Below are 14,804 nucleotides of genomic sequence, written 5' to 3'. Positions count from 1 at the left end.
TAAAATAATAACGCTAAAAAATATTAATAATGATTAGTTAATTAAAAAACTTTGGTAAGGGTTATATCAGCCTAAAATACTAGGATAAAAGTCAAATTAGTTCAAAGGGAATTTTAAATTTTTAGTCCAAATAAATTTAAAACATTTTTTCTTAGGTCAAATAGACCTATTTTCTGGAAAAAAAAAAAAAGAAAAAAGACCCATTTTTATAAAAATAAGTAAAATATTGATTATTTATATTTTAAATAAATTAATATTAATTTTTAATTTTAAGTATAAAATTAAATATTTATTATTCAAAAAGGAAAATAACAATAAAAGCAGACTCATCGTCTACTTGTTTCCCGTTTCAGATTTCCCAAATTAAAACCAAGCTTCTTCCTACTTCTCAAATTTATGTAAAAGAAAAGAAAAAACTAAAAATTAAAATTAAGGAGTTGCTCCCCAATCATTGTTTCATTTTCTTCTTACAAGCCCTAACAATTGAAGCTCTAAGAGACTAATATAACACTCTGAAATGGTTCATTCATCCATCGGTTTAGTAGGTACATCATGATCTATTCGTTCGTCATTCAATAAGTATATCATGATTTAATCGTTCATCTATTCAGTAAAACCACCAATGATCCGTTCATCCATATATTCGATAAAACTATTATAGCTCTAAAGGCACGTGTTGGATCGATAATATAGCTTGTCCATTCGACTACATGACTGATTCATAGAGGTGTAAATGAATGTTTTAAAGAGTTCAACATTGGTTCGTTAAAATTTTTCGAGCTCCAGCCGAACTCGAGTTCTACTCATTTTGAATTCAAACAGAGTATTAATAAGTTTAAAATCGGCTCGTTTAGCAAACAAAATTAGATGAGTCGAGTTTTTATCGAGTTTAGTCTCGAATAGTTGAATTTATTTACATGTATAATGAGTTTTAATTTAAAATTAGTAAGTTTAAAATTAAATAATTTTAGCTGAATAAATATATATACATATATAAATTAGCTGGTTAACGTATAAAAATTAGCTTTTAAATCTTAAATATCTAAATATATGCAAGTTTTAATAGTGCAATTAAATTATATGGAGTTGAATTTTAAAAAATTTAGATTTGGTTCATGAAAAAATATACAACGCTTGAGTTTATTTCTCTTATGATATTAAGAAGACCGTTCACGAGCCTACTCATGAACTCGAAAACGAGGCTTAATGATCCGAATATTATGAAATTTAAACTTGGCTCGTTTATCAAATGAGCCTAAAAATTAAATTCGAACTTGACTCGTTTAGAAATCGAGTCTGTCATAGCCTTCATTAAGTCCTATCAAGATTGCATGAGTCGGTCCTCGTTATCTAGATTTGCCATCAATCTAGCTGCTCCATAGGTAAATTCAGGAAAAGGTGGCAAATATAACAATTCATCCCATTTCTTCTACATCTTGGTAAAGTAAATAATTAAGGATATGTTTCCTTGATTGAGAGTACATATATCTTTCTTGATATCACTATAGGTTTTTTTAGTAGAAAATTATTGTCTTAGTTCTGTCTACACAGATCCAAAGCATATCAAGAGATCTATTACATATGAAGCCTACCAATTTGTATGAAAAAATCTATCTATTTGTCGGTTCACATGAACCGGATACGAGCAAAAATGATAGAATGTTTGAATAATAATACATTTAATACAAAGCAATAAGGACAAAAAAATACCTTTGGGCAGGGAGTGTCCATGTCCTTTGTGGCTTTCCCTCACTACTGTAGAATGGCAACCGTTTCAGTTTTCTTCTAGTTTTCTTTGTTGTGTTTGTTTTTTACAGATTCTTATTGCTTCTTTGTGAGGGATGCTGTTCTGGATCTGGAAGAGGGCTTGGTGGTTCTTCTTTGATTTTCTGAGAGGATTTGATAGATGTGACGCGAGGTACCGCACACGAATGATCGAGACTCTGCGGCGTCGCCCTCCTTGTGTGCTTCTGGGTTTATTATGGACCACACTCTGTTACTGTTCATCTTAAGAGTTTCTCTGTTTCACGATCGACGCATGCATGCTTGTTTTGTTGTGGTTTCTATCATCTTCTGGTTGGTGTTGTTGTGCTTGTTCGACGATTTTGGCGGTCGTTGTAGGTGCGTGAAAATTTCTGCGGCAGGCTGGACTTGGTTGTTGGACCTTAGACCATTGCGGGCTGGTGGAGTTGTAGGATCATGAGTTTGGCTTTGAAAATTGCAATATATTTGCATTGTTAAAAAAAAAAAAGTTGTAAGATTTGTATTTGGTATTTTAACCTTTATTTATATATTTTTTCTATCGTTTTTGTTGGATTTTTGTTGAGCTTCTTTCTAAAGACCTGCTTGTTTGCACATACTCTACAAAGAGCAATTGTTATAAAAATTCAGTGCCTCAAGTACTAAGCAGTTAAACGCAAACCTGAATTTTTCAACTTTCCTCTATTTTTTCTTTGTGATTCAATTGGTATTTAACTTGATGTTACATTTTAGTATTTTTCTTTGAAATGAATATCTTAAAGCAAATTTATCTAATAATTTTAATAACGGATTCACAAATTTACATATACAAAAAATTAAAATAAATATAATATAAAAGTGTTTATCTTGACTTAATCCGATAGATAAAGGCGTGTGTATATATATATATATATATATATATATATATAATATAAAGTTAATTTTATATGAAAATGAGTATGATAAATCTGATTTTCCTCTTACTCCATGATAGATCTGTTTTGGACTTGACCATACTGCGGTTCGATTTTTTTATATCCTAATGAGTCAGGGCTTTCTACTGCCCCATCCGGTCATTCAAAATGGTTTATTCGGTCTTTTACGCTGCTCCTGTCTCTTTGATTCTTTATCTGAGCATTTGATTCTCGGGTATGTCTCAGTTAGTTGAGTTTTTTGCCCCCAAGTGTTTTCTAGGCTGTCTACCCTCGAGTGTTTTGCGGGCTCTTTTATGCTTAGACCTCTCTCTAGGCTAGCTGAGCTGGTTTTAGTGCCAGCGGTCAATTCTCGAGGTCGATGCCTCTTATGATTGCCCCTGATCTTTTGTTTGGTTCTCTATCTTGGTATGCATTTTGCTTAGGATTTGCCTCGCCTTAATTTGGTCTGCCTATTGGCTTTACCAGTACCGAGCTCATTTTCTTGAGATCGGCATGGCGCTTTGGCTCCTTGGCGCCGTGAGCCTTGCATTGACCTTTAGTAGGTCGCATTGCTACATGATACGGGCATTAGGGCGCCTTAGTTTAATTTCGTTATATACTGGCTATTTTGCTAGATCGAAGTCTTATTAGCCTGTAATTCGAGCTCTTTCGAGAGGTCAGATTTAGATTTTTTATTTCTGTTCCAGCATCCTCTTGAGGTCAGCCTGGCGCTTTGGCGCTTTTGGTTGTTGTGTGAGGTCAAAGTCTCTTTACCTTATGACCCGAGCTCCTTTGGGAGGTCGGAATTTAACTTTTCATTTATGGTCCAGTGCCCCAATCTTTTATGTGAGGTCAGAACTGTGTTCTTATGTGTTGTTTTTGTGCGTTGTTAGTGTATGCCGCTGTTTGCTGTGAGCATACATTATTTTTTAGTAAAAGGTGAAAGAACAGTTCCTTTCGTCCTCTCAGTTCGGTTTTGTAGTGCTGGTGGTCTTTTTTCGAGGCCAGTCACCTACCTCACTAAGGTCTTGCGCAAGATTCAGGTTTTTTGGGCCTTACTATCGCTTCCAGGCTCATTGGCCTTGCTCAAGATTCAGGCTCTTTGGCCTTACTGTCGCTTCGTCATCTCAACCAATTTTGTGGTGCCGAGAGTCATTTTCCGAGGCCGGTCACCTACCTCACTGAGGTCTTGAACAAGATTCAGGCTCTTAGGCCTTACTATCGCTTCCAGGCTCTTTAGCCTTGCATGGGATTCAGGCTCATTGGCCTTACTGTAGCTTCGTCATCTCAGCTGGTTTTGTGGTGCTGGAGGTCATTTTCCGATGCCGGTCACCCACCTCACTAAGGTCTTGCGCAAGATTCAGACTCTTAGGCCTTACTGTCGCTTCCAGGCTCTTTAGCCTTGCATAGGATTCAGGCTCATTTGCCTTACTGTCGTTTCGTCATCTCAGTCGGTTTTGTGGTGCCGGGGGTCATTTTTCGAGGCCGGTCACTTACCTCACTGAGGTCTTGCGCAAGATTCAGGCTCTTAGGCCTTACTGTCGCTTCCAGACTCTTTAGCCTTGCATGGGATTCAGGCTCATTGACCTTACTGTCGCTTCGTCATCTCAGCTGGTTTTGTGGTGCCAAGGGTTATTTTCCGAGGCCGGTCACCTACCTCACTGAGGTCTTGAACAAGATTCAGAATTTTTTCTGCAAAATAAGAGCTTGCACAGAGTGTATATAACGAAAATGCTCGTTGTTAATTCAATAATATTCATCAATAAATAATATGTCATGGCACTTAGTTTCATATTTCAGATGAATGTAAATATTAGCTCTAACTAACAATATTAGCTCATGCAATTTAGATATTTAATAAATAATATTTTGCATGTGTAAATTTCTCCAAGATTTTTCAATCTATAAAATAGATGATCTTCTTTTTTTTTTTTTTTTTTAGGAATGTCTGTACTAACATTAATAATAAAATTTTCATGACAATACTTGAATTTTAATGTTATATAATCAATTGTCAAGATATGTAAACTCAAATAAGTATACTTTAATTAAATTTAGCGTTATCATTTACATACAAAAGCATATCTTTTAATAATCTATGAAATCCTTTGTATTCAACAATAATTAATAAAAAACAATTACGGTAATTAAAGGCAGTCTCGAAATTCTAAGACAATATAAGAACTGGAGTATAATTTATGCTAATGACAAGCGATAGACAGGTGGCAATTTTATGTGTACCTTACTTCAATGTCAATTGGCAATGAATTGTGCCCCATCTGACTTGAAATGCTAGTCCAATCTTGCCTATTTGTTGTCTGGTCAGAGAGCTGTCCAATTTACCTTACTTGCTTTACTTTTCCTCGCGGATCCTTCTTTTCTTTTTTTTTTTTGATTTATTAATTTTCTTTCTAATTTCATAACTTGGGACCCTATAGCCAACCTGCCCATTTAATCTTTACAATATATATACGGCCGACCTCAAAATTTCTGCAAATATATATATATCACTTATTTTATTTTATTTAATTATTTTTATAGAAAATATTAAAATTTTATATTCATAGATAAATATTTTGATATGAAGTTTCACTTCACCAGGTTTCAAGGAAAAAGTTAAGTAGTAATAAAATTCAATAAATATTAAAATAAACTATATGACAGACTATCAAAATAATCCTAAACATAATGAATTTTTCTTTTCAGCTGGGTTATTGTAAACCTCCAGCTTTTGTATAAACTTTCATACCCTTCACGTGGATCTCAATAGGTGAATTTAGGAACTTTAGAGATAGTAAAAATCTCTTTCGTCCCCACAGACGGTGCCAATTGATAAATCTGATTTTCCTCTTACTCCATGATAGATCTGGTTTTCTTCTTGCTCCATCATATGGGTCTCTCAATATTCGATTTTATGAAAGGACCTACAAAATAAGGATAGATGGTCAGGGGTCTATCGGGGATGCCCCCGGTGGAGGCCCTCCGACGTTTAAGTCAGATTCATGAACTAGGGTAGTATGGATAGACAAGAGTTATAGAGAAAAATAAAATAAAAAAATGGAGCTGAGGAAGAAGCAGAAAAGGAAGAAGAAGGAAAGAGAAGACCCCTCCCTTTTTACCTGCCCCTCTTGTTCCTACTATTGTGCTACCTGTCTATGTCACTCAGGCCCGTACGTACGGACGTGTCAGAACTCCTCTCTACGCCAGACGTCCATTTAATTCCCTCGGAGCGCGTACGGGCAGGGCTGCGAAGTGACTGGACCAGCTCCTCTCCCTCACATCACATCAAGGAGCTGGGCTTCTTCCTGCTGGGTCTGAACTTGCAGGTAACCCATCCGGTCCGGCGTGTCTGGGTCGAGGTCTAAGATGCTGAGTTGGTCAGCTTAAGGAGGGTTTGATGGGTTTTGAGCCATTATTCTCCTCTTAGACCCGACCTCGCCCAGGGTAGAGAAAGCCCGGCGGTCATCAGAGTAAAAATTAAATATTTATATGAAATTAATTCTATTACAAAAAGTTTAAAATCTTAACAAAAGTTTTAGCTAATGTGATTAAGAATTTCGAATCTCTACCAATGATGGTTATGAGCAAATATAATATATATTTATTATTTTTTTTAAAAAAGAAAGAAATAGTAAGTGAAGCATATATTTCTGTAACTTTGAAAGAACAAAGTATTTCAAAAGATCAATCTAGCGTTACAGGATTGGGACTTGGGGATGGCACTGCCAGCTCCCTTTCAAGGTTAAGACCTTAGTTTTTGATATGCTTGTGAAATACAAATGCACAATGTTCTATAATTGCCTTGATAATTTTCACAAATTTAAAATTTTAGGTGTATTTATTTGTGTCATTATGTAGTCAGGTTATTTAAGAAATATAAAATTAATTTAATTTCTTCCAATATTCTACATTAAATAAATTATTAAAATAGACTGACACCATTTAAATGGATCGGCAAAGTCATATATTGAATTGTCGAACTCTTTGCGTTTTGGTTGACCCGTAAAGAAAGTTGGTTCTGCCTGTAATGCCATTAGATTCTTCCAATTATATATATTTTCTCCTTAATAGCACCTTTTTTATTTATTTAAAATAAAATGTTAACATATTCAGAAGCCCTAAAATAGATGGTGTGCTGATTTAGTATAAAAAATTAAAGATAGAGATCAATTTAGTACAAATTTATCTTTTATGTTTGATAGTCTAGATTTATCCTTAGAAAGAAAATGATAGCCATTATTACTATAACAATCCAAGGATTGCAAATAAAATATATATGAAAAAAAAATTAAAGGCTAGGATTAAAGAGTACAAATTTTGCCTTTTAACAGAAACAAAAGCTTTTTTTTTAATAAAAAATAGAATTGAAAAATTGATGATAAATCTAATTAAAATTAAAAATAAAGGTGGAGAGAAATTTAGAAAATATTAAATCAAAAGGTTTGAACTAAAAATTAAAACCTAATTGAAAAGGTGGAGATTAAAAATCAGACTTTAATATTACATGTGTGTTTTTAATTATTACTTTTATATTTTTATGAAATAAAATATTTTTATAATTTAAATATAAATCAATGCCATAAAATTGATAATTCAATATATATGTAATTGAATTATTATATTTATATCAAAATACTTTTTTTTTAAATATATTGATATACTTGTATCATATGCTATGTTGTATTTGTATAATATGTAGTAATTTTTTTAAGGTAATTATGTAGTAATTATATAAATTACTTAATATTTAAAAAATAGTTAAATGTATAATATTGTTAAATTAATAGACACCTTTTTAACGTTGTCAGCAAAACCAACTATTATAGAAAAAGACAAAAATCAATATACCCATAATTCTATTATAGAAAAAGACAAAAATCAATATAACCATATTTCCCTTATTGTCTCGTCAGCTTAGTGTCGGTGTACTCCATTTTTTTTTATTTCTGTAAATTTTTTTTAATTATTATTTTAATTATCTATATATTAACTAATATTTTTGAGTAGTGTGCTATATAAAAATTTATTAAAATTATTTTGAGATGTACTTTTGACTATAAAACACTAGACTAGAAAAGATAATAATATTGTCAATTTTCCTTCAAAATGCCTTCAAGTAGCCAATATTCACAAATGGAAATGATTTGATATGTATGGCATAATTAATAGTTTGGAAAGCTGCTGTATTGTAGGTTTTTTAAATGATTTTTTTCCTCATGCTTTTTTAGTGAGTTTTCTAGGTTTTTTTGTTAGCCTGGTAATGGATTAATTTTATAGTTTGGAGTTGCATAATATATAGAACCCCTCAGTTATTTTAAGTCCCTCCCTCTGTTAATTGTTTAGTACGTAGTCTTTATATATATATAAATTACTTATATTTCTATTATTGAATAGAATCATTTTGTTATATTTTAGCATAGTTTGAAATGGCACCTAAAGCAAAATAAGGTAATATAAGTGACTCCAAACAAAATCAAATTATTTTCCAAGATAAAAATTTCATGATCTATCCATAGCATAGGCAACACACCTTTTTATTCTGTTCCTCGATAGCATAGGCAAGGGCCTCTTTGCAGCCTATAGTAAATTCATCATCGTCATCTTCAAGATCCACATGAAAAGCAACACCCAGAAAAAATTCTCCGTCACCTGACTTTGGATAGTCATCAAAATCAAAACCCTGGAGAAGAAGGTTGTCCAATCCGTTAAGAATGCAATTGTACAAGAAGAAAAACTACAAAGGGAAAATAGTTATATATAATTACATCGCTTTCCTTATACTGTCGTCTGTAATTAATATAGACATCCCTCTGGTTGCCCTCATAGTCAGGGTCATCATAGCCGTAAGGTTCATCTTTGTTCCTGAGAAGGATACGTTTCGTAGTATTCTCACTGTCAGAGCTATCCTCTTCACCGTCGAAGCCCTCTTCACCGTCGGAGCCCTCCTCAACGTCTCCGCCGTCGGAGCCCTCCTCAAAGTCTTCACCGTCGCAGCCCTCCTCAACGTCTCCACCGATGGGCTTATCGGCAACTTTAACCCCCTCACTATCGGCAAATTTTACCTCTTCAACGGTGGTGTTATCGGCAACTCCTCCTTCGCAAAGCATGGGTAGACCCTCTAGATCCATCGTTCCTAACCTCAGTAAACCCTAGGAAGGAAATATTGAGAATTGCTTTCGCCCACGGGATATTTAGATCAAGGAATCCAATACGTGTTTTTCTCTTTTCCTTAACGAACAAATTTGTATTTAATCCCTCAAATATTATTAATTGTTTATTTGGTCCCTCAACTTTTTTTTTTTTGCCAAAAAACTGTAAAGGACACTGCCACAGCTCTGATACTGACAAAGACATTAGCCAAAAGCCTTATCAACCAATTGAATAACCAAAGAGTAAACGCATTAGCCAATGCAAACAGCGCCATAATCCTTCCAGAGAGAATGAAGGGATGCATTAGTTCTCTCCTTCCCCCTCTCTCTATCTGAGCCTATAAATACTAGTAACAAAGTCAAATTAGTCCATAAATTTTTAATCAATGTTCAAAGACAATGAAATGACAACCCCAAGCCCATGTTGCCACAAACTGAATATCTAATTCTCTCTCAAAAACTACATTAATCAATGGGTTTGGCTCTCCTGCACACATTAGTCCTTTAGTTGGCCAGTGGTGAAGCTAGAATTTCAATTTAAGGAGCAAATTTTGATATTATTTTTATTTTATAATTATATATTTATTTCTTATTATAACTCATTTTTCTAACATATAGTTTATTTATTAATTTATTAATATACCCATATTTAAAATATATTAAAAATAAAATTAATTAATTTTAAAATAATTTAATAATTAGAATTCACCACAAAAAAACAGGCTATCAGTGACGGATTTAGCGACGGAAATTACTTCCGTCGGAAAAAAAAATTTAGCGACGGAATTAGCGACGAATCAGCGACGAACACTAAAGCTTTATATTTCTGACGGATTTGCGACGGATTAGCGACGGATTTTTAAAATATTAGCAGAAAATGCAAAAAAATATTTAAAAACCTAATCCATCTCTTTCGGGACTCTTTTTGATTTCAGCCACCATTTTCCTCTCCTCTCTTCTCCTCTCTTCTCCTTATCGCTCCATCCTTCTTCTTGCCGCCGTCGCCGTCGCCGTCGCCGCCTCCGTCGCCGCTGCCACTGTCGTTCCCGGGCTATCGCGCGTTGCTGCGTCTCTCTGTAGCTGTTGCTGTTGTCGCGGCTGTACTGCCATTGCTGGAGCTGCCACCGCTGCCACCACCACCGTTGCCACTCACCGCCGTTGCAACTGCCGATCGTCGCCACTCCATGTAAGTTATTGAAGGAATGATTGGTTGATCCTAATGTATGCTTGTTATACTAATTTTTAATTTTATATTAATTATTAAAATAATAATTTTGAAAAATATTAGGTGATTACTTAGCCATTGAGTTTGATGGGTTTATTGCTTAATTGTTTGTTTTTATATTTTTTATTTATTTATTTGGGGTTTTGAGATTACATGATTATTATGTTACTAATTTTTATAAATTATGAAATATATATTATAATATGTTAAAAATAATGTGAAAATAAATTCATTAGTTATAAAAAAAAATAATGTGGAATTATGAAATATAGCTTGTGCAGCAGCAAGCTTGCTGCTGCCTTGCTTGTGCAGCAGCAAGCTAGCTGCTGCACAAGCAAGGCAGCAGCTTGCTGCTGCACAAGCAAGGCAAGCTGCTGCGCAGCAGCTTGCTGCACAGCAGCTTGCTGTGCTGCAGCAGCTGCTGTGCAGCACAGCAGGTTGCTGTTGTGCTGCAGCAGCTGCTGTGCAGCACAGCAGGTTGCTGCTGTGCTGCAGCAGCTGCTGCTGCACAGCAGCTTGCTGCCTTTTAAAAAATGATCTTTTAAAAAATATATATATATTTTTAATTTTAAGAGAATAAGTCATTTTATAAATTTCAAAATAATAATAATAATAATATATAATTTTATTAATATATATATGTATTGTTAAATTGATTACTTTATGTGCCTTTATTCAACTTTTCTTTGATATGTATTGTTAAATTGATTAGTGTGTTTGATTTGTTAAATTAGTATATAATTAAAGTTGAATTTGTTTATATTTCAGAATATATTTATCATGTCGGTAGATCGTAGATGGATGTATGAGCGACTAGATGAAAATGGCTTTCTTAATTCTGAATTTGAGATTGGGGTGGAGACATTTCTAAACTTTGCCTATGCACAAGTACAGTTTATATGCCAAGATAAAATTCGTTGTCCATGTTCTAAGTGTCAGAATAGGAAATTTCAGAATAGGCAAGATGTTACTTATCACCTTTGCAAAAGTGGATTTGTTGGAGGATATACTAAGTGGATTGCGCATGGTGAATCTATCACTCATGAAATAAATTCTGAACAACTTGAGGAACAATCTACTGATTATCTTGCTACAACCAACAATGTCAATGATTATAGAAGCATGGTCATGGAAGCAATGGATATAAATTATGGTACAGTTGGAGTTGGTAGTTCTGAAATGGGCAATCGAACCATGGAGCCGAACTTAGAAGTTTCAAAATTCTATGAATTATTACATGGTGCGAATGTGCCATTATGGGAAGGCTGCAATAATCATACCAAGTTATCTGCTGTATCTCAATTGCTGAACTTAATGTCAGAATTTCACATTAGTCATAGTTGTTTTAATAAGTTTATGGGAATGGTAAAAATTATGCTACCAGAAGGAAACCTCTTACCAGATAATTTTTATAATACGAAGAAGATGATGTCCACTCTAGGCCTTGGTTATACAAAAATCGATGTTTGTGTAAACAATTGTATGTTGTACTTTCAAGAAAATATCGACAGAACATCATGTACAATATGTGGTCACCCTCGATATAAACCAATACAATCATTTATGGGGCGACGAAAAAAGAGACCATTTAAAGTGTTGCGATATCTACCTTTGATTCCTAGACTCCAAAGACTTTTTATGTCATCCAAAACTGCTCTGCATATGGTTTGGCATGCTTCTAACCAACATGTAGATGGTAGTATGGTGCATCCTGTTGATAGTGAGGCATGGAAACATTTTGATCGCACCCACTCTTGGTTTGCATCTGATCCAAGAAATGTTCGGCTTGGATTATGTACTGATGGATTCAATCCTTTTGGGCAATGGTCTAAACCGTATTCTTGTTGGCCCGTAATTGTTGTAGTTTACAATTTACCTCCATGGATGGCAATGAAAAAACCTTACATGTTTCTGAATATGGTAATTCCAGGTCCTAAAAGCCCTGGAAAAAGCTTGGATGTTTTTTTGAGGCCTTTGATTGATGAGCTGAAATTGTTGTGGCATGAAGGAGTTTGGACTCATGATGCTAATTCTAACCAAAACTTTCAAATGAAAGCAGCATTGTTATGGACAATAAGTGATTTTCCTGCATATGGTATGTTATCTGGATGGAGCACACATGGTAGAATGTCATGTCCATATTGTATGGAAAATAGTAAGGCCTTTATACTTCAGCATGGTGGGAAGCCATCTTTTTTTGATTGTCATCGTCAATTCCTTCCTATTAACCATCCATATCGAAGACAGAAAGATAAATTTAGAAAAGGTTTCATAGAAAAAACTCCTCCACCTTCTCGTATGGCAGGTGATGTTATACAACATCGGGTTAATTTGTTGAGTGATGTTGTGTTTGGAACAACTGCTGGCAAGCAAACAATACCGGGGTTTGGAGTACAGCATAACTGGGTGAAAAAGAGTATATTTTGGGAGCTTCCATATTGGCAATCAAATTTACTTCGACATAATTTGGATGTTATGCATATAGAGAAGAATGTATTTGATAACATATTCTACACAGTTATGGATGTGAATGGCAAATCAAAGGACAATATCAAGGCAAGACAAGATTTGAAAGTCTATTGCAATCGTCCCGAGTTAGAATTGTTGTATAATAATGGTAAAGTGTACAAACCTAAAGCCACTTATTCTTTAAATAAAGAACAGAAACGGTCAATTTGTCAATGGCTTAAGGATTTGAGGTTGCCTGACGGTTATGCTTCGAACATTGCTCAGTCTGTTAGTGTGAATGATTGTAAATTTTATGGATTAAAAAGCCATGATTGCCACATATTGATGCAAAGACTGATACCAATTGCATTTCGTGACATATTGCCTAAAGCAGTTTGGGATGCTTTGACTGAGTTGAGTCATTTTTTTAGAGACATAACTGCAACCACACTCACAGAAGAAAATTTGAATATCTTAGAAAAAAATATTGTTGAGAGCATTTGCAAGATGGAGAAGATATTCCCACCCGGTTTCTTTGACTCAATGGAGCATTTACCTATTCACTTGGCATACGAGGCAAAAGTAGGTGGACCTGTGCAATATCGTTGGATGTATCCCTTTGAACGGTAAATGCAATACTAAATATTTACATATGGTGTATTGTAAATAAATGTCAAATAACCAACTAACAGTCTAATTTTTCTTTTACTAGATATCTTATTGAGGAAATTTCATCTTTTTGCTCACATTACTTTGAGCCATCTATCTCGACAAGACTAAATAGAGTCCCAAGAAATGATGATGGTGGACATGTAGAACCTATGGGACGCCTTTCGATTTTCACTCATGCAGGTCGACCTTTTGGGCAGTTGGAACATGGCAGAATGTTGTCAAATGAAGAGTACTGTGCAGCACATTTATATGTGTTATTGAATTGTCCTGAAATTGATCCGTTTATTGAGTAAGTGATTTAAATTAAGTATTAACATTTTAATCATATAAAATAAAATATGTTACAAAAAAATTAATTTTTTTGTGTAGGATTTTTGATTCTCATTTTCGAGAAACAATACCAAATATCAGCAATCAACAAATTGAGCAAATGCGAGAGCGAGAACTGGCTAATTGGTTAAAAGACTATGTAAGTATTGCAAGTGATGATTTGAGCTTTAGCATTATTGTTGACTTCTAACTTAATATTTCAACATTAGGTGGGAAGGAACGAAGTTGATAACTGCATTTATCAAATAGCTCAAGGGCCCAGCCGAAAAGTACAATCATATAAAGGATATTTTGTGAATGGATTTAAATTTCATCGACATGATTATGGCAGAGAGCGAAAAACATTAAATAGTGGTGTATGGGTCAAAGGAAGTTGTTATAATGAATATGAAAGTGATTACTATGGCTTGCTGAATGATGTATTAGAATTAGAGTACTTTGGAGAGAAAAACAAGATAATCCTTTTCAAGTGTGAATGGTTTGACACTAATAGAGGGGTAAGGGTCCATCCTCAACATGGTCTTGTGGAAATCAATGTCAAATTAAGGCTAGCATCATCTGATCCATTTATTTTAGCTCAACAAGCTCATCAAGTTTGCTATATTAAATATCCTAAAATCAATAAAGTCAGAGTTGACTGGTGTGCGGTTTTCAAAACCAAAGCTAGGAGCACTTACAATATTGGACCTTCCATGGTTAACAACAATTCAAATGAGCAAAACTCCAATGATGTTGCTTATCAAGAGGATGATGTCTCAAGACCTCAAGAAATTGTACCAACAACCGAACTTGATGATCCCACAATGTTACTTGATTCAAGTAGTATGGTTGAGGTGGATGTTAATGAATTGCAACAAGTGCAACAACCACTTGAAGTGGTGGAAGATGAAGATGAGGATGTAGAGGAAGAGGAAGAGGGAGAGGATGAAGAAGAGGAAGAAGACACTGAAGAGTCAGATGACGATTTAGAAGTTGATGGTATTGATAGTGATGATGATGTCAACTTAGAAGATGATTCTGAATGATACATTGTAAAGTATATCATATTTTTATATATATTCATAGACTTAATATTTGATTATTATTTTTTCTATTGTTTGTCTTTATTGTTAATTAAAACTAATGGACAATTATTTTTTCAGATGCCTCGAAGAGCAGTATCATCTAGAGGTAGAGGACATAGCCAGCAGCTCTCTATGAATGAAACAAATAATCCAACTGCAGATTGTACTTCTCTATCAGATGATTCAACAAATTCATAGATTAGTTTTTAGTTTTATGAACATTGTTAAGTATTATTCATTTATTTTAAATTTTATGACGATT

General features: G+C 34.2%; 2 protein-coding genes across 3 annotated transcripts; both read left to right on the top strand.

Annotated features, from left to right (window-relative positions):
• The first annotated feature begins 9,275 nt into the window (after positions 1-9,275).
• On the top strand, positions 9,276-13,441 carry LOC122725128. The gene is made up of 4 exons (XM_043961859.1): positions 9,276-9,279; positions 9,739-9,989; positions 10,797-13,102; positions 13,189-13,441. Exons 1-4 carry the CDS (start codon positions 9,276-9,278, stop codon positions 13,439-13,441), a joined length of 2,814 nt encoding a protein of 937 aa, XP_043817794.1.
• A 105-nt stretch (positions 13,442-13,546) lies between these two features.
• Positions 13,547-14,804, top strand: LOC122725083 (G-patch and R3H domain-containing protein C30B4.02c-like). 2 transcript variants are annotated; one of them, XM_043961657.1, is made up of 3 exons: positions 13,547-13,617; positions 13,688-14,514; positions 14,621-14,804. In XM_043961657.1, the coding sequence occupies exons 1-2, from the start codon at positions 13,579-13,581 to the stop codon at positions 14,501-14,503; spliced, it is 855 nt and encodes a 284-aa protein (XP_043817592.1). In that variant the 5' UTR covers positions 13,547-13,578; the 3' UTR covers positions 14,504-14,514; positions 14,621-14,804. The 2 variants fall into 2 exon arrangements, with proteins under 2 accessions (XP_043817592.1, XP_043817591.1); XM_043961656.1 differs by having other exon boundaries at positions 13,688-14,509; positions 14,621-14,795.

The sequence above is a fragment of the Manihot esculenta genome, chromosome 11, assembly GCF_001659605.2.
Source record: "Manihot esculenta cultivar AM560-2 chromosome 11, M.esculenta_v8, whole genome shotgun sequence".
In the NCBI taxonomy this organism is placed as follows: domain Eukaryota; kingdom Viridiplantae; phylum Streptophyta; class Magnoliopsida; order Malpighiales; family Euphorbiaceae; genus Manihot; species Manihot esculenta.
This window is presented reverse-complemented; position numbering and strand designations above follow the sequence as displayed.

What these genes read in the sequence shown, in the direction of transcription:
- LOC122725083 (XM_043961657.1), top strand. Translation starts at nt 13,579, where the DNA reads ATGCGAGAGCGAGAACTGGCTAATTGGTTAAAAGACTAT. An exon ending in CTAATTGGTTAAAAGACTAT is followed by an intron (nt 13,618 to 13,687) that starts GTAAGTATTGCA and finishes TTTCAACATTAG; the next exon opens with GTGGGAAGGAACGAAGTTGA.
- LOC122725128 (XM_043961859.1), top strand. An exon ending in GCCGATCGTCGCCACTCCAT is followed by an intron (nt 9,990 to 10,796) that starts GTAAGTTATTGA and finishes TTTATATTTCAG; the next exon opens with AATATATTTATCATGTCGGT. An exon ending in TGGATGTATCCCTTTGAACG is followed by an intron (nt 13,103 to 13,188) that starts GTAAATGCAATA and finishes TTCTTTTACTAG; the next exon opens with ATATCTTATTGAGGAAATTT.